Source organism: Malus sylvestris, chromosome 7 (assembly GCF_916048215.2).
Source record: "Malus sylvestris chromosome 7, drMalSylv7.2, whole genome shotgun sequence".
NCBI lineage: Eukaryota > Viridiplantae > Streptophyta > Magnoliopsida > Rosales > Rosaceae > Malus > Malus sylvestris.
In genome coordinates this window covers 25,015,574-25,037,365 of record NC_062266.1, presented here as the reverse complement: position 1 = coordinate 25,037,365, position 21,792 = coordinate 25,015,574, and the positions used below count along the sequence as shown (strand labels likewise).

General features: G+C 36.4%; 2 protein-coding genes across 2 annotated transcripts; both read right to left on the bottom strand.

The window, feature by feature from the left end:
- Nucleotides 1-2,777: 2,777 nt before the first annotated feature.
- LOC126630741 (auxin response factor 18-like) lies at nt 2,778-6,131 on the bottom strand. Its single transcript, XM_050300904.1, has 4 exons — nt 5,833-6,131; nt 4,378-5,536; nt 3,237-4,093; nt 2,778-3,111 (listed from the first exon to the last, which is right to left on the bottom strand). Exons 2-4 carry the CDS (start codon nt 5,476-5,478, stop codon nt 3,072-3,074), a joined length of 1,998 nt encoding a protein of 665 aa, XP_050156861.1. The 5' UTR covers nt 5,479-5,536; nt 5,833-6,131; the 3' UTR covers nt 2,778-3,071.
- Nucleotides 6,132-17,290: 11,159 nt separating this feature from the next.
- LOC126629468 (GATA transcription factor 8-like) lies at nt 17,291-20,280 on the bottom strand. Its single transcript, XM_050299512.1, has 3 exons — nt 19,997-20,280; nt 19,095-19,354; nt 17,291-18,544 (listed from the first exon to the last, which is right to left on the bottom strand). The coding sequence occupies exons 2-3, from the start codon at nt 19,332-19,334 to the stop codon at nt 17,729-17,731; spliced, it is 1,056 nt and encodes a 351-aa protein (XP_050155469.1). The 5' UTR covers nt 19,335-19,354; nt 19,997-20,280; the 3' UTR covers nt 17,291-17,728.
- Nucleotides 20,281-21,792: the final 1,512 nt, after the last annotated feature.

Here is a 21,792-nt window from a genome sequence, read left to right as displayed (position 1 = left end):
ATTTTGTTTTCTATTATTTTAAAAATTATTCTTAAAAAATAGAGGAAACATCAATTTATGTTCTATGGAATTTAGGTCGAATATTGTTGTATGAGTTTAATTTCACAAGACACTATCTAATACCTACAAAGTTGTATTGCAATCCAGTGTTTTGATAGCAGTACTACAAATTATTATCTAGTCTAGAACAACCTTCAATCATACGATTAACCAAGAAACAACCACCTTTAGCATGCAAATGATGATACAATGTCGCAACATTCAGTTTTTATTATTGGCATGTTTACTCATTTAGAATTGATGAAGTTACAAACTGAATTAAAAAGTTCCCCTGATTAATATAATACCCAAGTACTACATCACATATTCTAGTGTTGGAGTCTTGCGTTTTCTTATATTTATTGTCATCGTAGCGTTTTGATTCAAGGAAGTTATTTTCCAAAAAATTGAGTCCACATAGAGAAAGGGCCTAGCTCGAGAGGTGAACCAGTTCCAAGACAACATAGTAACCCAACCCAATTAGCTCAATTGGCAAAATTGGACTAGACTTTGCATCTAATGAGCTGATCTGATGGCTATTTTTCTGAGTATCTGACCCAATGCTCTAGAACATATTTTCCTTTTTAGTGCATATACAATGCTTCATATGTTGATCACATGTAACGTAGATAGATGGAATTAGGATTCATTCTTACCTAAATCTCACATGTGTTTCATAAATGTGGTACAAATAGGTTTTTGTTTGTCTGAAAAAAAATTTATGGTTCACTTTCTTATTATGCATAGAATCTTTAATTAAACTTTGATTACATACAATTACTTGTAAACCACACGTATCAAGTAAATTTACGCGAGTTTGATAAGAACCTAGTGATTTCATACTCACCATTTTGTTGCTTTAGTGTGGTTGTTAAAGTAGAATTCTCATTTCCGGATTCTCCTTATTAGTTAACGTCTTTTGTATATCAAGTAAACTCAACCCTATGTATTGTAACCATTGTGCGTTGACTCTATATGTAGTTAGAAATCAATATAACATGTTTACTGACTAAATAAAACATTATGTCACATGCTCTTCCTCAACATTTGCTTCATGATGTTCTTTGTGTTGACTTTGAGATTAATCAATGGCTCAAACGCTAAACTGAATTATATTTTATGTTCTCAATGCGTGCGGGTGATTAGAAAAAGCAAAATTAATTAAGATCCAAACGGAAACACAGGTTGGAGTTTGTTTGCAAAAACCCATGTCGGAAATCCGATCGATACAGTTGACTAATAAGGGGAGTAGGGACGCAAGCAAAAGTGGGAAATCTTGGATCTTGGTCACTAAAATATAATATAATATTGAGAACCACATCATCGTTGTACATTTGTAATCCAAAAAACGACTCCAATTTTCAATGTTGTCTAATATTATTGTTGACCAACAACGATTTTCTTTTATTTGGAATTTTGTTGTACAAATACATCGACAATATTTCGGGAAAAACATATCGATGTTTCATTAATAATCACATTATTATTGAATCCTTGACTTAATTACTTAAAAAATTAGGAAAACTAATGAAAATGGCTTGAAAACTTTGAGTTTTAATGATAAGGACAAAATAAAGGGTAAAGTGAATAGTACCATGATTGATTTTTTAGTGTAAAAATGTGGTTTTTCGTTAAAGTGAACAGTACCAAGTGCTTTTCGTTAAAGTTCCCTATAAAATTTTAGGGTATGAAATTTTTATCACACAAAAATTTTGTATGATAAAAAATAAAACTATTTACTATAAATTATAATTTGTTTTAAAAGATGGTCGATGCGAGACGTTCAACATTATTTAACAAACAAATGTTTTTTTTTTTGCCAAATGAAGATCCAAATTCCACGCAGAAAGAATGTGTGATGTCTCTGCTCTGCAGCATCTTTTGCTGTCTTTTAATAATTTGGTTTGTCTTTTGGATTTGTCCATCTTGCGAGATTTGTAAAATGTCAACCTAATCTTAATTTTATATTTAAAAATAAAATAAAATTTTCATTTCGTATGAACAATTCAAAGTAAGCATTGGGTTGGAATTACTTGGCTCACGATCTTTGTCTGTTTGATTTTATTTATTTAGTTTTAAAAAGAAAAGATCAAATTTTTATGAAATGATATAGAAGTGGAGAACATAAATCCTCATTTGACTGATTTTTTATGATCTCAAGCTTTATAAGAAAAATAGTTCAAATCCCAAAATCTATATTTGTGGCAGAATAGTAGATCAAAAATGTTGGGATTCTAGAACTTGTAATGTTTACAATTATTAAAACTCCCAAGACTGTTTTAGGGTTCATGATTTTCAATGCTCAAAACATGGATCAGTGGTTCAACTCATCTAAACAAGAAATCCTTGGAGATCTCTTGTATATGAAAATGTACGATTACAGTATCACAATGTCACGTGATATTATTAACTCAAGTGTTATAATATACGAGTGAACAACATGAATGATATTTTATGAACTTTGTGATAATACCAAATGTGATAATTTGCTTGAAGTAGTCACACCGCATGACAGTGTGAATAAAAAAAAATAACTCATCAACTAGGTGTGAAGAAAAGGAGAAAAAGGGGGAATGCAAATCTTGTTTTCTTGGCCAAGAGGCAACATAAGACACACTTGCGTGCTTCACTTTGATGCCGAGTTATTGATATAAAATGCTGTTTTTTTTAGAAAATTTTGTAGAGAAGGATTAGGCGAGATAGCTCTTTGTCAACAGTCGTGTGCGAGGCACCAACCCTCCCCCGAAGAAGAAACGACATGTTGTTCACATTATGTAATTATAGATCCATATTACACAACAATACACCCAAAAAAAAAAATTGCCCACATTTATAAAATTAAAAGTTCAGCCTTTTAAAAATTTAAAATGGATCATTTATGAAGTGCTTGTAAATGTATAATTGTGAAGTAAAACTTCTTAAAATATCCATTTGTAAGGATAAAAGCATGAATTTTTCTGTTCTCTTCACGATGCATTGGTGCATTGGTGCATTGGTGCATTGGTGCAAAGACAAGCATGAGGCTATCACAGTTACACCATATAAAGTCTTTTTGCTGTCTTCAAAAAGTCACTGCCAAAACAAACAATACAAACAAGATTGTAAGTGGTGATCATATACATAATGAAAAACCTAGAAGAAAAAAATGCTCATTCAAGTAAATGATTTGAAAGGCAATAAAGCATGCGTAAAATTACCCGAATGGCTCGTCGCCGGTGTGTTTAACAACACCTGATGCATCTCGGTAGAGCACATTTCTTAACATCTTTGAACTTTCTTTGCCAAACATTCCAGCTAGCTTTCCATACAATTCTTGGTATGATCTAAGGACAGAGAGATCAAGAGTCCCCACATCCCCTGAATCAATACACACTTTGCAATAACCAGTCTCCAAACTAAGATCGCTGTGATCTGTCTTCGAAGGAGACCCTCCATCAGAACAATTTTCCACTGAACCATGGCGATGTGACGTAGAACCAGAGCCATCAGAACAATTTGTTGTTTTCTTTGGATGTCCATCTGAATCATCACCAGATGAGCTCTTAGATATATGTTGCCCTGTAACAATTAGCTGACCGAATAATACTATGTGAGGTGTCTTTATCTCATCATTATCCTTCAAACTTTGAGTGGGACAACAAGAGATATTCTCATTTCTTTCAGCCTTGCGCATAAAGCTGCCCCCGATGGTTTCAAGAGGGGCAAAATGACCAAGTTGTTGAAAACCAATTGGAAACAAACCCGATTGCAATTTGTTGAAGAAGAGCTCCGATGAAGATAGTCCAAACTGAGCTTGCCTGGCTCCCTGTATGCCTGCAGATAGGTTGTCTGATACATTACATAAGGGGTTGCTCGAATTTAGGAAGTTGCTACAGACTGATGGCATGGAAAGTTGGCCAACAAGGGAATAGTCTGGGTTATGTTGAAGCCGCAACTTCTTTCTTGGAGGCGAGAAGGGAGATGGATGGATGGATGGTATGCTCGATACCAATTCAACCAACCATGGGCTAACACGTTTCACATTTTGGAGCAAGTCTGGCTCATCCCATGAAACCTATAAAAAAAAAATATTTTGTTTAATGTCTAACAAATGATAATTTCATATTTATATTCAACATACTATAATCAGTATCAGCCATGAATGTATGAATACAATTTACTCACAAAAATACAGAATTTGACTTGCTAAAAAAGGTATCTAATGAATCACAGATGCACATTTATGTTATAGGATGACAATTTAGCAATAATTTGGGAAGTAGTAGTGAAGATCAATTACATAGTTTTGGAAGATTAAACTCAATATGATAAAAACTATGTAGTATGTATGTAACCTACCTGTAGAAGACGCCATGGAGACTCGGGCCAACAGATGGGATCTGCAACCTGAACAGAAGATACGGTTCCCATGAACCAGCTTATCCGAGAAGAATCCTCAGTTTCAAAGGGCATTTTGAACCTCATTCCTGAGCACCACCGTATTTGCATTGCAGCTCTCACAGCTGAAGCCTTAACACAAAACTCCGGTGTGCTTTCACGGGGATAGTACACAACCTCAAAGGCCTGGCCATTGGCAGCAAGAGTTGCAGCTTCTATAACATATTCAGCCCTCATTTTTCCCTTCGCGTCATCACTCGAACCTTTTTCAAACACTTTATTACCATTCTCCCTTGAAAAGCCAGAATAACCCCCATATTCCGAGCCAGAATTTCCAGCAGTAGTATTCCATCCAGATGGGTATTCAGGTCCACCGCCAATTCCTCTCTTAGCCCTTCTAATCCCAACACAGAGATCACCATTTTCCGCTCTGAAAAACACAATGGAATCCCCAGCAACAAGCTTCTTCTGATTCACGAAACTACTCCACCCCGTTGTCAATAGGTGACGCCGAGGAGTACCTCTATAGATATGCCTAAACTTCCAAATCTCGCCATGCACATCCTTTGCAAGAATGGTCTGAACAGGAGGCTCAGCCGAGTAATCCAAGCGCGGGAAGATAGTCTCCGCACAGTAACGAGGCACAGAGAAGCCTCCCCCATTGTTAGCATCAGATTGGGTCAATGTCTTGGCAAATGATGTGGGTTTCTCCGGATTCTCAACTGTTCCATTGTTTCCCACAAGTCCATCATCCTCAAGATCAAAACCACTCTCTCTCACCGGAATCAGCCTCATTTTTGCAAAAACCTCATCCGTTTCGGGATCTGCCATGTATCTGATAGCAGATATCTTGGAGAGAATGAGTGGTGGAATTCTAGAATTCCCAAAATCCACTTTCCCATGGGTGTACTCAGCATGGCCCTGAGGAAAGTAGAAGACTTTAGAGTTAATGGGCGACATTTGAACCATGCCGCCGGCGCAGGCGTGCCAGAATTGAGAATCCAGCCATTTCTCTGAGTTGCTCCTCAATGGTTCTCTTACAGAATCCATAACTGTAATCATTGTGTCAAACAATCTATGACCCTCTTTATGTCTGACTGCTTTCCTCAGTAAAATGCAGCTGTTAACACAACAAATTTGCAGAAAAATAATCAAGTCGGATATAGTAGTGGCAAGGGAAAACCCCACTTCTTCTATAGAAAAAAGCTCACAAAAAATCTGATATTAAAATCACAAAACAAAACTGACAACTACAGAAGAAAAGTTTCAATCTTGAGTTAACCATCAATGAAAAATCCAGGACATTTTCGATTATAATTTCTGGGATTTATGAAAACACACCAAAAGATGAAAAATTTCAGAAACAACAGCAGAAACTTTAGATTGAAGAGAGACAACAAAGTGCATATAATTTACCTGCTTTTCAGAACAAGCTAAAGATACGAGAGACGAAAACTCCACCACGATTTGGAATTCCCCTGAAATATCAAGAGGGTTGTTGGTGTGCCTCCTGTGACTTTGTAAGTATGAACTGTAAAGGGTCGGCCTCTCTCTCCTCTCTCTCTCTCTCTCTCTCTATCTCTAGAAAACTGAACTGGGTTTTCTGGGTGAAAAAGAAGGCAGTTGTTGCTGTTGGCAGGTGCTGAGGTTGAAGCTTCGTTGCCGACCAGAGCAGACAGTTGGGAGCGTGTGTAAAGAGAGATTTAGACAAGGGACACACGCACATACCAAAAGGCAAAGGCCACCCTTTTTAAATTCATGTTTATTATTATTTTCCTTTTTACTTTATTTTCTGTTTATTTCAATAGGGCAAGAGTTTTGCGTTATTTTTTCGATGGTTTTTTAAGCTTTTATTTTATATATACTAATCTTTCCGAACGTACTCACGCGCATGTGTGAGATTTTGATGATACATGTGCAAAGAAAAGCCAATCTTGCTTGGAAGGCACAAGGCTCGTGGCCATGCATTAAACAAAGTAAGCCAATTAAGTGGCATTAAACATTCCAATTATTTTAAGTTCATGCATCACTGAAGGCTACCCCACAGCAATCAAGGCCATTTATTTTATGTCAAGGTCACAAAAACACAATTTGGAAGGCTTGAAAAAGCAAGTCAAGGTTGAGGGAAACTGAACAAATATGTTTCCTTATTAATTAGTTTGTTTGTAGATTTCTGCTTTTCTTCTATAAATCCACCAGATTAATTCCAACTTATGCGCCTAATGATTTTGTGTGCTTTCTAAAACATACATTTCATCGTTTTTCTATAGGTTTATGCATGGTTTAGGTTGACATTTCATTTTTATTTTCTCTCTAAATCTCCTTAATTAATGCACGAGAGAAAATGTGTCTTCTATTAATACATTAATTCATAAAATTTGCGATTTAAGTATCACAACATCTATAAAAATCGTGCTCCGTTTTGAATTCTCTCGCGACTTTTTTGTGATATAACATTGACAATGTTTTTTCATCGAAGTGGTATTCAAACTTGTGCGCAAAAATTTAGGAAATGTTGGACTATTGGAGTAAAAGTAAAATAAGTGTTACTTCTTCCAACTCTTTTTCCCATCTTTTATGCTAGATGGATTGCTAAACACCAACATTGTGTTGTATAACCTAAGTGCGCATAGAAGTTGAGTTTGCACATATATCGCAAAATAGTTTTAAAAAAATTGCGAGTTTCGTGCACAACTCTGAAATCAAGACAGTGAGTTTAACCAAATTACATGGACTATAATCAAGTTTATCTTGTCCGATGCCCTAACTCCTTGGGATTAACCATGGCAATAGTTCTTAGTCAACTCCCCCAACATTTTCACTGGTTGTTATTTGTGTTCCTGAATTTTTGCTTCTGGACATGATCTTGTCGTGCTATTTGATTCTAAGGATAAGAACAACATAAAAAAAAAAACATTAAAAATGCATTCATATAAAAGAAAGAAAAATGGAATTCTTATCGGATATGCATGTTACTGTTGAAATAGAATGTCTTAACTTTTCACTTTTTAGGGTTTGCTCAAGTGGTGAGGATGGCGGATAAAAGTTGAGCTAGATAAAGTCAAATAAGATGGAGTTACCCTAAGATTTTAGGGTATTTCATCGATAGTTCATTCTTATTCAATTTACCAACAAAAAGTCTCAACTCTTATGGATACTTCGTCTACGTCCTGGACATTTTTTGTTTAATATTGTAGGGAAAATAATGGTAAGGTCTAGTGCTTTATACAATACTAGCAAATATGCTATTGACTTATATTTCTGTTTTCCTTCCCGTCGCGGGACTGGTAGTTGTAGTGCGACTCTGCTTTTATTTCTCTTTACTTCGATATATTAATCTTTCACCAAAAAGAAAACAGAGAGAATTGATTAGAATTGGCATTTGGATCGTAGCCAAGTCATGAGACAAAATGCTAAATTTTGATATTGATGGGAGATTATGGCAAATAATTAATGGGATTAATTTGGGATTAGAGAATGGAGTCGATAATGTACATGACAATGGGATGAGATTTAAAGAAAAGACAAATCATTCGGCTAATCACTTCCTTTGGTCTTATTCGGCTAATCACCATATGAAGGATTTATATAGGACAAATTAATATATAGTTATAGAGTTTTAACTTTTAATATTGAGTTTTGGCCCAACTGTAAATGTAACCAGAATCTGCACAAATATAATCAAGCACAATGTAGGATATTAATCAAAACCATGAATAGTGCACATGATAAGTTTAGCAGCATTCGATCTTCACTTAGTTATAGAGGAAGTCTTATAAGATCGACTTAGACGGATATGAGAACGATATATATAGTGAGTTTGATATTAAGTTATGTCTCATTATAAGTCGTCATGTGAGTTTGATATTAAGTTATGTCTCATTATAAGTCGTCATGCATGGATTAATCTTACTGAAAAAATGGGAACCATGCACAGCTGAATAAGGGTTACAAACTCATCATCCGAATCTCAAAGTACCATCAAATTGCCTCCAACTTGATAAACACATAGCAGACATTCTTGAGAACAAAAACTGTTAAAAGTAGACGTAGAAAGTGACCTTCACCACATATGTTCAACAAATGGACACGAACAGTTCAGGCCTAAATGGTTGGAGGAGATGCAAACACTGCAAGTTCACTAATTGTGTCAAAATTCATCAAATCCTAACTTATTTCTCGACAAACTTTACGACCTGACCGCCACTAGTCATTGACTTAACATGCTGTTCACATTAACGTAATTATACATCCATATAACACCACAATACACCCAAAAAAAATTGCTCAATTTTATAAAATTCAAAGTTCAACCTTGAAAAGTTGAAAATGGATAATTTGTGAGGTGCATTTTAAATGTTTATTTTATGAAGTAACACTTCATAAAATATACCATTTATAAGGATAAAACCATGAATTTTTATGTATAGTAGAATGTAAGGATGAAATGACACACTACCTAATGAAACAATCACACACTTAGTTTACACCCTTTCCAAGTGTTATTTCAACCTTGTTTCTTTTCTCATCTAAAGAACATGAAATGGAAATTTGCATAGATAAAATTATCATAAGACTTTTAGATAATATCACATAATGCATGCATTTTTTTTCACCACACTTGCTAGTTTCTTTAGGTTAAGATATTGGAGAAAACTAAAAAATTACATTGTCAATGAAAATTTCATCCAATGACAATTTAGCCCACATATATCGCAAAATAGTTAATAAAAATTGCGATTATGGCAAAAAAAATAATGGGCTTAAATTTGGATTTGAGAATGGACTTGTTAAAACACTAGGACAAATTAATATGACAATGGGACGGGATTTAAAGATAAGCCAAATCGTTCGGCTATCACCTCGGTCGGTCTTATTGAAGGATTCATGTGATTAAGTCCATGATACAACTGTAAATATATCATGAGTTTTAGTCCATTCTACACCATATGAAGGATTTATAGTACTAATTAGTAATTGTGGATTTATAACTTTTAATATTGAGTAATTGGTCCAACTGTAAATGTAACCAGAAACTGCAAAAATAGAAATATCAAGCACATTGTAGGACATTAATCAAAACATGAATAACGCACATGATAAGTTTAGCAACATTTGGTCTTTACTTAGTCATAGAGAAGATCTTATAAGATCGATTCAGACGGATATGAGAACAATATATCTATAGTGAGTTTGATATTGAGTTGTGCCTCATTATAACTTGTCATACATGGATTAACATTACTGAAAAAATGGGAACCGTGCACAGTTGAATAAGGGTTACAGACTCATCATCCGAATCTCAAATACCATCAAATTACCTCCAACTTGATAAACACCTAGCAGACATTCTTGAGAGCCAAAACTTAAAGGTAGACGTAGAAAGTGACCTTAACCAGACATATGTTCTACAAATGGACATGAAAAGTTCAGACCTAAATACTTGGAGGATATGCAAACACTGATAACTACACTAATTGTGTCAAAATTCATCAAACCCTAAACCTATTTCTCAACAAACTTTACGACTTGGCCCCCACAATTTATTATTCTAATTAGTTGGCCTCTCATATATGTGGTCGGCCAAGTTTCTAGGTCTTCTATATATGCCAGAACACGAGTTCCTAACTAACCCTAAGCCCCATTCATTCAAGGGGTCTCTAACTAACTGGGGGTTGTCTAGTCACTTTGGGCTAATTGTCCTTCTCACTTGGGGGTCTTTGAGAAGGACTGTCCAACATGCAGTTAACGTTATAATTTATATGGCATCGATGGGGTGATGAGTGCTCAAATAGTCAAATGCACTACTTCTTGGTTCTTGCTAGGAAATTAATTAACGTGTAAGGGAAGCTAACTTGTTTTCATTTAGTAATAATGGGAGGAAAACTTTTGATGTAATTCACATAAACTAAGAGGTGTTTTGTGTGAGATGCATTTGCTGTTTTTGGTAACCACCTGATATCCTCCTGGTTCGAGGAACCACCTAATATCCTCCTTGACATTTTATTGTCCGAGGATGGTGCTTGACTTTTTTGTGTTTTTCTTTCCAACTAAGTCTCGCTTGTGGTCTAGCATTGGAATTGAAATAGAAAACTCTTCAGATTTAATTATGTTGAAGAAAGAATATGTCAATTTCCAAAAGTTTTGTTTGACTGTAAGGTAAAAGATGGATTAGTTATGAAGAAAATTTATCATTTTTAACGGGATGGAACTGACAATGTAAGTGTTAAAATTTCATTTTATTTGATCTTCTACTTTTAATTTAGACAAAATATAAATATTGACATTCATTTTTTACTTTGCATGCATTGAATCTAATGAGTTTTATTAACCGAAGCCCTTGACCGTAAAAATTGTGTTAAGAACGCAATCAATCAAAGAAAAAAGGAAGATGTAATTACTAATTGTGATAATAGTGTTATTTTTGGTTTTACCCTTTGAATGAATTGGCATTAAGGAAAAGAGGTGATCACCAACAACTGACAAGCAGAGTCACAACTCATGCAGTCTCGTCGCAGCAACAGTCGCTGCCGCTGCCGCTGCCGGAGCCGGCTATAACGTGTATTTCTTCAACCGCATTCATCGCCACGTGGCCAGCATCCAACAGTATACGGTTACCGGGGAATGGGCCCTACACTGCTGCTGTAAATCTCGTCAGTGAGATGATGGGGATGGGTTGATGGGGAAAGATGGGGACATGACGCGTCTGGGGGAAGCGGGGCCCCTGACCGAATCTCTGTCGTTTCTTCTGTTGGCCCTACAACAGTGAAAATGTTAAAAACACCAGATGAAAATGCTGAAAGCTGTTTCGGAGGCTGACTCTTTTCACTTTTAAATACTTAATAAACAGGGTTTGAGTATTTTTTAAGAATATAAGCTTTTTTTTTTCTTTCTGATATCATGAAATAAAATCATTAATTTATGTGACACAAAAAAGCTATTTGTCAATTGTCATACTAGTATAATGTTTTATATAACGAGGTAAATATTAAGCATTATTTATTCGGCTTGATTTTGCCCATTTGACACTAGAACTCATAATCGGGTTTGTCATTTCCACCAAACTGTGTCTTGTTAGTGCTGGTTTGGTACTGAGGTGAGCTCAAAAAAGTGTTTGGTAAACACTTAAAAACAACTTGTTTTCACAGTTTTAGGTGAAAAAAAAAGCTGAAAACGTAAAGCAGCAAAAATAAGTTTATTCTCACATCACAGCAGAAACAGTTTTTTTTCAAAGTACATCAATACCAAACCAACCCTTAGAGTAAGCTAGATCATCGCATCCTTTAATTCTTTATTTTGGTGATCAATTTTAAATGATAAATGCTAATCCCTATACGAGTGTGAAGTGTGAACTAGTCAAGTTGATATATAAGTGTCATTATTTGTAAGTAAGCTCGTAGCGTAGGGGAGGAGCCACAATAATTGGGGTTAACAATATCATTAAGGGACTGCAAAGCAAAGCAAATGCAGTAAATATTTAGTCGAAATTAAGTGGCGGAGTGGTTGGAAATTTGCATGAACATCGGAGGCTTCAACTTGAGCAACATTGATGGGGGCTGGTGCTGCAACACATGGCGGGCACATAGGCAGCGGCAGCTCCTACTCACATGCCGCTCCGCTAGCCACGGCCGCTGCCCTCGATTCCTCCTTCGTTTGGGAGCTTTAACTTTCAATTGGTCAACTCATTAGCTAGCTCTGCTCTTATTTAATTAACTAACTAATTATCCACTAAGTTTTGTTTGTTTAATGAATAAGACTGACAAACATCAATGCTGTTGAGTCATTGACTCGATAATTAAATGGTTTGATTCATGATCCCGAGTCTAATAACATTGTTAATTACAATGTTTTCTTCAATTAATTAATGTTGTATGTGTATTTTGATGAAGCAATTGCTTTGAGAAGCAAAAGAAACTTGTCACACGTGAGCTTGGTCTCTCGATCATTTTATCAAAAATGTGAATGCCGGCCATAATTTGAGGCTTGAGAGTTTTGAGTGAGCCTACAAACTAAAGGGTGCATAATATATATATATATATATGTATGTATGTATGTATGTATAGAGCAAATCCATGACACTATTTTTTTATATAAGTATTTGTAGGGCTCACTCCGTAATGTATTTTAACGATCCAAAACGTTTATCTTTTAAAATATTATTCATATATCATTCTTGCAAAAAAATTGACAACTCCAAAACCATGAGGACATTCATTTGTAGTGAAGAAAATAGACAAATATAGTTCTACAAAGAAACCATAAACCTTTAGTCCAACGGTCATATGATTTCAAATTTTAGATGATTTTTGGTAGACATGACCTTTAAGGAAAGACTTAAAAGACAAACGGGTGTAAAAAATTAAGGAAAAAAAATAGTGTCGTGAATCCGTCCTCTATATATACATATATGTATATAGAAAATGGAATGACTTGGTTTATTAGAGCTTGAGAAGTGTGGGTGATCAAGTAGTTGGTTCACATGCTAAAACAGCTCATATCAAATCACACAAAAGTTGGAAAAAGTCTTAGATATGGTTGTTGTATGTTTATCATACTCAAAAAGATACTGAGATATACATATGTAGATCATTTCTAATTCCACCTCTTTCTGAGTGTGTTGTGCGTGTAGTCACCAGCAAATCAGAGTTTACGGAACAAAATAATGAGACAATTGTTATTGTTGTACTCATTCCTTGAGAAATCACGTAATAAATGTTATAGAAACAACTATCATGTTAAGTCACGTGATGGGTATATAGGAACAACTGCCATATCGCTTATGCGAATTTTTGTTGACCAGTACATTTAAGGGTTACACAATACCATCAATCTCACTTTTTATACTGCATGGCCCTTCATAATGCAGTTACATTTTATGCGAGTTATGAGCTTATAAGACACTTGTTCTTCCATTTCTACGTGTTATGAGCTTATAAGACACTTGGTAGGTTTAGGCATATTAGGAAGTGGGTTTTTGGGCTTAGCAATAGAATTAGGCCTGGGGCCCAAGTTAACCTTTTGGACTTCGAAACATGTCCATCTTCCAATCAAACTAATAGAAAATGAAAAAGAAAGTTTTCCACAATGGTTTATGCGAGCTTGAATATCATACGTAATAATCAAGTTGCTTGAGCTTTGATTCTTATAGCACTGTTTTAATAGTGATGTAAATTTAATTAACTTGGCCAAGTATTTAATAAAAATCAAACTCATGAGATTCGTCATTAATTAAATTCACTTTTGTATATTGTACTTAAATTTTCTGATTGCATGTGTGAGTTTGAATTCAACGTATGAAATCTCTCTCTAATTTCAAGGTATGTTGGGGAGAGAAATGAAAAAATTATGTCTAATTATGGGGTAAGGGTTCGTGAAGAAAATAGTGCATTTTTGCTCACTCCTATTAATTACCGTTAGATTAGTTTAAATTTCGAGATTTGTGTATTAAACCAGTTAAACCAAACTAATCTAGACAATTAATGGGGGGTTTGAGCATCACCCTCACTTTAAGGTGTGAGCAAATTTGCACTTTGAAGAAAACTTGCATATTTCAATCCTCTCTAAAATTGGAGGATCAGAAATGATGAGTTTTCTTCATGCTAAAAAATCATTCACTCTTATTTCTAATATGCCTTGAAATTAAAAGGTTGTCCATTTCAATTCAATCCTACGTAACGAACCTTTTGACTATTTTTAATAATAACACTTTTTTTTTTTTTGGTGCGCAATCAACTTTTTTCGGTTGTATTTGAAATGCATTGGGCCTAAACCTATCCACCTCAATAGTTGCCAGTTTGGACTTTCTAAAGACTATTTTTGGTCCAACTTTTGGGTCACCATTTCCACACAGTCAATTTTCAGGCCAACCCATATTTGCACATTAAACCACGCCCTTAATCCAAAATTTGCAATTAGTTTAAATTAATCTACCCCACATTGTTTGAGTTTTAAACCAAACTCATTAGGTTGCCCAGACTATTCATTTGACAGGGAAAATAGACACCATACAAATCTCGTTTTTCACCCAATATTTTTTGGGAATATATTTGCTCACCATCTTATTTATCATCATTAGATAAGTTTAAATTTCGATATTTGTGCATTTAAACTCATTTAACAATGATAAATAGGTTGATGAGCAAAAATACACCAATTTTTTTAGGGTTTTAATCAAATGTGTAATGTAATTGAAATGTCCAATCAAACTTTAAAACATGCATTTCATATGATTAAAGAAGTCCAGTCAGCAGGTTAATAACAAAAATGAAAGTAATTAACAGCAGGATATTATGAAATGATTGATGGTAAACCTATTTATTTGGTTTATTATGCGCATAATAAATACTATCATTGTTTGGTAATATAAAGTTGATCTTTTTCTTTCATTTGGTTCGCGTTTGGTCAGATTGAGACGTGTTGCCTAAGTCTTTTGACACACAACCTTATAAGAATTTCTAACCCCTCCCAAACGAGAAGAGATCCTCTTTGAATCTCTTCCACCAAGGTCACTAGATTAAGTGATTTAGGTTTTTGAAATTTCATCCAATGGTTCACCTGTTTTGACCCCTAAAAGCTATAATAGTTTTTTGCCGTTTGATGAAATTTCAAAGATCCGGATCACTTAATCCAATAGCATTGGTGGAAGAGATCCGAAAATGATCTCTTCTCCTCCCAAACTAGCCAAACCCGATGTGTGTAATTCAAAAAACAAGTCTGCAGGGACTTTCCTGTTACGTGACAGGTTAAAAGACAAGTTCGATCATATGTTAAGGAATCTTAATTATAAACAACAACTTATAATATGCGGTAAATTCTAATTGGATAGTGTCTGTCATCAGCCGATCACGTGACAAGAAAACTTCTACGAAAGTTTTAATATTTCGAAGGAAAACTAATAAAAAGGCTTAAAAAACCTAAATCTTAACAACAACAAAAAAAATCATTCAACTAACTTTATTTAATGTTTAGGATAAAATTCAATATCAAACCAGCCTAATAAGCTTAAGTCCGACCTTTACAACTTACCGAGTTTTCGATTTTAACCCTTATAATTTTTTGCCCAATTTGTTTATGTTTTTGTCAGATTGGCATGTGAATATTTCACCATAAATTAATGATAACCTTCAAGCCTTATATAAAATGACTTGAATCCACTGGTTTTCTGCTGCCACTTAAATTTTTAAAAATTGTGCACATAATTAAATAAAAATCCTTATTGTTCTGATCATCGGGGGTTAATTAACCTTTAAGCAACGTTGTTGCAGAAAGATTAATATTAATTAATTAGCACATTGTTAGCATCACTTAGTCAATTTGGCTAAACATAAACCTTAAAATAACATTACGCAAGTGCCCAACTGAGAAAATCAGAGTCAAATCCACCAAAAAGTAAAAATATATATGATTGTAAATCTTCCAACCTCCTAACAAAATCCCTAAAAAACCAGACCAAGAATTTAAAATTAGTCCCAATTTGAATCATCCCAAAAGGAGAAATTAGGGTTTTAGGGGGGAAGAGGAATTGAAATCTCTCTAAAAATTTGAAGACTTTGCAGTTGATATAGAACAATACTTGGCTACTTGAGGATGAGCAGGAACTTCTATTCAAAACTCACTGTGTTCGAATCACATAGCTTTGTTCTTATGATTAGAACCGTTCATAATATGGATGACTTTGTACAGACCATCTCTGCGAAAATTAAATTAAAACTATGGTCATTTAGTCAATCTATTGTAGTAAAATACATAGATGGTTTGCAATGCTTTTACCAATTTCGTTCATCTGTTTTTATACAATTCGATGAGTTGACTTTTTGCAGAGGCAACCTTTGTAGAGTGATTTATACTATGGACAGTTCTGATCGTGAACACGAAGTTCTATGAATCGACAACAAACAATTTGAGTAGGAACACCAACTCATTCTTTGAGTAGTTAAATATTGTTCGATGATACATATATGCTATTTTTGTGCTTGATTAGTTTGAAAGATGAATGAAATAATGTGTAGCACTAGCAACTTTAGCAAATTCATTTAGGACCACTTTGTAACGCTCACTTCATGAGCATGACATTTCAGAACAAGTGGCATTAATGGGGAAAATCATGTGCTAGGGGTTTAGTGGATTGAAGGTACATTTCCATTATACCAACTAGAGTTTTTAGAAGCCCCATTTGCGTAGAATACGTGTTTGAAACGTGATGTATACTTTCTTTTCTTTGTCGTACATGTGGAGAGTGACAAAAAATAACATTTGCACCTTGTAGCAGGTGAGATTTGTGTTCTTGTATCGGGGTTCAAGAGAAGGATGTGTGTGTCTCTTATACTTTTTATAATTGTAGTTCCATGTACAGAATAACTTGCATACAATGAGGTGTGCAGAGTCTCTCACATGATGACTTATCATGCGAGGAGGGCAATATAGAGAGTGTCAAGGGAGGAGAGAGAGAAATAGAAGGAGAAGTATACACCGGTTACAGGTGAGTTTTCTCTTGTATTTGCATTATCACGTCGGTATCTAAGAGAACCATGTGATTTTCTCTTATAGTTTTGAAAATGTAGGAAGTCTAGTAGATGGGTGCATAGATTATGACACAAATTGTTCTCCTCAAGTGTTGATGAATAATGATCGATGACCCTCTTGCAAACTTAAAATGTGGAACAACGACCTCATAGCAACAGAAAATGATTACTCAAATGTGCCAAAAACTTTGATTGAAACAACCACCACCAATTGCCATCATTGATCATTAAGCTTTCCTTCTTCTTCAAGCCAAACTTTTGTGGAAATTTGAGTGCTTCAACCAGAAGGGAAGAAAATTAGGTATACCCGAAGAAACGAAAAACCAAAAACAAGAGCGAAAGAAACCGATACGAAGCATAACAAATCTCAGATTCGAGTACTCATTTCAGAATTTTGTCTACTACAAATGAACTGCAAAAAGAATTCCCTTGCAAAAGGAAGGAAAAAGGCGAAGAAAGAAGAATGCAAAAGGAGACAACACAGACTCTAAAAAACCTTAAGGACCTACTAGCCATCATCATCGTCACTAACATCTAAAAGTCTACCATTAAACTTGCATCTCTCTAACCCTTCAACTTCTTTGTTTGTTCGGTCTCTCCTTTTACTTAGCTAAATATATGGTCATCTAATTTGGCTCCTATTTTACCCCCCATTTTGCATCCCTGTACAAAAAACCAATGAACAAAGAAATGAAATGACGCTACGGCAAATAACATAAACTGATGACAGAGAGAACGAAGCGCTGTGGACTGCGGAGTGTTCCGACTAGGGAACGTTATCCTCCTCCCCCTCACATGTAATCCAGCGAAATGCTGTGGTTAGCATTGGGGATGAGCTCTGGAGTTTCGGTCATTGCTCTTGCGGTCTCTCCGAAAGGGACCAGTTCGCCGCCTTTGTTTCTCATCTCGATAACCTTCTTGTGGGAATTGGAGTGCAAGGCTGGGACAAAGGTAGGGCTGGCAGCAGGCCGGTACTCAGGGAAGAGCCGGCCTGACTTGTAGCGGACGCCACAGGCATTGCAAAGAGTTTTTGGCCCCATTGGGCCTGCCCTCCACTGGGGTGTCTTAGTAATCTCACAATGCAAGCACTTTCTCACTGCTCCCTGAGTGGTGCCGGAACTTTGATTTCCCTCTGCCGGAGCCTGGGGAAGCGTCAACTTGATCTTCTTTTTCTTCTTCTGCTCCCCGGAAGCTTGCTTCGGTATCTTGATCACAGGACGGGACTCTGCGAAATTCTCAGAATCCGAATGGAGCTTCGGAGGGAGCAAAGGCTGATGCTGAAGGGCCTCGGCCTCAGTAACAGAGGAGGCAGGGGAAATGAGTTGAATTGCGGGACGAGGGTTGAATGTAGCTGGGCGGGGACGCTTGCTGCGAGCGCGTCCGCGCTTGCCAGGAACCACCGGGCCAGGGCTTTGCGGCACATTCTTCTCGACGGAGCAGGAGCTGCTGCTGTCGAGGACGGAAATGGGGCTGGAGGTCTGGAACTGCCGGTGGGATGATTCGTTGTTGACGAAGGAGTTGTCTGGTTTGTTGATCGTTAGGCTTCCTCCGGAGAAGGAATCCTCGCAGAAGTTTGACAGCCATTCCAATTGAACAATGTCTTCAATCTGTCAAACAAATACATCAAAGAAATTCAGACAGATAGAACAAAATTAAAGCTTCCAAATTTCAATTAATTAAATAATTTAATTCCATAATTTTGATGAAGAAAAATCCAGCAGACAATCACGCCTTTGGAAATTTGGAGGTACTCATTGCAGACACGTCCCACATTCCAACATTTTCACCATGCAATTATGAGGGTTTATACTGTTCATAACCCCACCACCGACAACCCAAACGGTGTCGTTGCAGTAAGTAATTGACCGAAATACCCCCGCAAAGGAGGGATTTGCGAGTTCAATTATTTCAACGGTCTATTTTTGCTTTTTTAAGCCACCAAATTATTCAAGGAGCACAACACCATCTTCTAAAGCGAGATTCTTAAATATGTCCGAAACACAAAACCACGAATTTTGAAAAAACAAATAAAGCATGTCCTAATTTCAACTTATGACGTCATCCCCACATTCAATTCCCGGAAATCCCGTGAAACCGACACGCCGCTTAAGCAACGAGTGAGACAAAAACAGAAAGAGCGGGGGGAGTGTGACTCACCGGAACGTCGAGCTCGGCGGAGAGGTCTGAGGCGGAGTTTCCGGAGAAGACGGCTTCATTGGGTGGCTGGAGGGAGCCGGACTGGCTGGGCCAGAGGGAGGAGGAGTTGAAAGCGGCGTTGCAGTCGGGGGCGGGGCCGAGGGCGGACTCCACGTCGTCCGTTGGGAAATCGAGGAGGTCGTCGATGGTGTCGAACAGGCTCCCGCAGTCTATATCGTCGATAAAGCTCTGTCCGATCATTTTCTCCGTCACAAATAGTCCTGAGGAAACGCAAAAACCCAAAAAATATAATCAGCGACGTTAAATTCTAGAATTTATATGTTCATGGCAATGAGGCGGCATAAAGCGTGTGGGCGCATTTTAGCAGGGGTGCGCAACTAAACGTAAAGGTTGAAGATTCATCTGGTTCGACTTTACTTGTATTTCACACTCATGAATTCACAAAAACATAAACAAATAAAATAATAATAAATGGCGTAAGGTAGCGCCAGCTGGTATCAACTCCAACTCCGAATTTTCACTTTTTTTTCTTCTCCTTTTTTGAAAAAAAAAAATTAATAGAAGAAGAAAGGGAGATTATGAGAGCATGAATTTCAAGCGAACCTCCAGAATTTCGAGGAAACAGAGAATTTAAGATTTGAAATTTGAAATTTTGAAAACCCAGTTCACATTCGAGCTTTCAAAAGAGTTGAATTTCTAAAGCGAATGCCAAGGAAAACGAAAGAAGTTCAATTTTCCGAATTAAAATTAACTGAAAAGAGGAGAAACTCCTAAAAACTGGAGGGAATTGTGCGTTTTTCCCTCATTTTCCGAGCAACCAAACAGAAAATAGCCATTGCCGACAGTTCTGAAACACGAGAGAAAAGTACAGAGAGAGAGAGTGGAGAAATGCAGATCCAAACCTTTGAGTTTGTTCTAGTTTCGAACTGTAATTTCACTCTCCCGCCTAAACAAAACCGGAAGAAGCAGAAGAAGAAAGAAACCCCAAAATGCTCCTCCTACTGCTGCTGGTGCTACTAAAACTACCAAAGCCCTAATTCTTCTCAATTATAAGGAGGAGTGAGAGAGCGAGGAGAGAGAAAGAGAGAGTGAATTTAAGAGAGAGAGAGGGGGGGAGGGGGAATGGGGAAGGCTAAAAAGGAAGGAGGAAGAGAGTGAAGTTGTGGGCAACATGGTAGGTGAGCCTCTCCTTCATTGCTAGCTGTCTCTTACCATCGTCACCTTCAAGCCTCTCCCTCTCCCTCCGCCCGGGCCCCACACGCCCCCCCCCCCCCCACCGCTCTCTCCCTCTCACACCTTTTTTTTTTCTTTTTTTTTCTGCCAAATGTTTTTAAATTTCGACACGGATTTTCACCGCGAAAATTGAAAATCACACACAGAAAATATGAACAGAGGAAAATAATTATTCGAAATAAAAAAATGGAGGTGGGGTTTTGGATTTTGTGAATCCGCTTACTTTTTCGCTTTCAGTTTCTCTCTCTCTCTTCTGGAACCTGTGCTTTTCTTCCTCCTCCTGTGCTTTGCGTGTGATGAGAATGAGACAGCAGATTACTTGGTCTTATAGAACCCTCTCTCCGCCTTTAACCGCCGTTACCTCTTACTTTTTACCTTTCTTCGGTCCCGGAAAATCTCAACTACAGTTTGTATGCAACGGTGGTGTTATTTTAAACCAATCGCTGTAGTCATGTGAGGAATTTTAACACGTGACGACGTTTAATTGGTTTGAAATGTTGTCACCGTGTCATTTTGGATGTAAGTAAGTTCGTCTGGCCCTCCGTTTTGTGTCAACCTAGGGCTGCGTTGTCGTTTTCTTACAAGACCTTTACCGCGTTACGCCGTTAGATTTCCTTCCCGTTACGCGGTTACGCTTGGAAAATTACGACCCGCCTCCACATGGAAACGTATTAATTTTTAAACAAGTGGGCATTTTTGGCATTATATCCATCACAACACATGCTTTCTTTATTTTCTTTTTCTATTTCTTTTTTCGTGTTTTTTTTTTTCAATGCCATAAATGTTTTGTTTTTTCCCGCACAAATTCATTAGGAACCTTAATTGGAAGGTTACTTAATTAATTTCTTATATGTAAATTTTTTTTCTGGATTTATTTCTTTATTTTATTATTTTTGGCCTAGGTCAAATTGCTATTAGGTCAAGTTTGGTAAATTAATCAAATTAATTAAGAGGATATGATTTGGTTGTCAATATTTGTTAGGTGTATAATTACGTACGTCTTGATTTAGTAACAGGTTGCAAAACGGATATGCACATTCATACAGTGAGAGTAATTGTTAAATTAGAGATCTGTGAGTTTATAAGAGCACGTTACATGATCTGGAAAGCAAAAAGATTATTACATAAGTCGGCGCAATGCGAGTGACACACACATATAACCCACGGTAGCTTAATTTAGAGAGTGAATAAGACAATTAAATTAAGGAAACTCATAGAAAGATTAGTTCAAAGTTCAGATACCGTATCATGATTATTCAAACATTAATTACAAAAACTTATTTGGTATAAACTTATACAGCATACGAATGTGTTTTAAAATATGTTTATTTTCTAAGAGCATCTCCAATCATACTATAATGGAACAAATACATGAACCGTTAAATTTGTTTGTATCCCATGCGAATCTGACTGTATACAAACTCTAGTTTTTATTACTGAAGAGGCTTAAATTTGTTTCGTTATT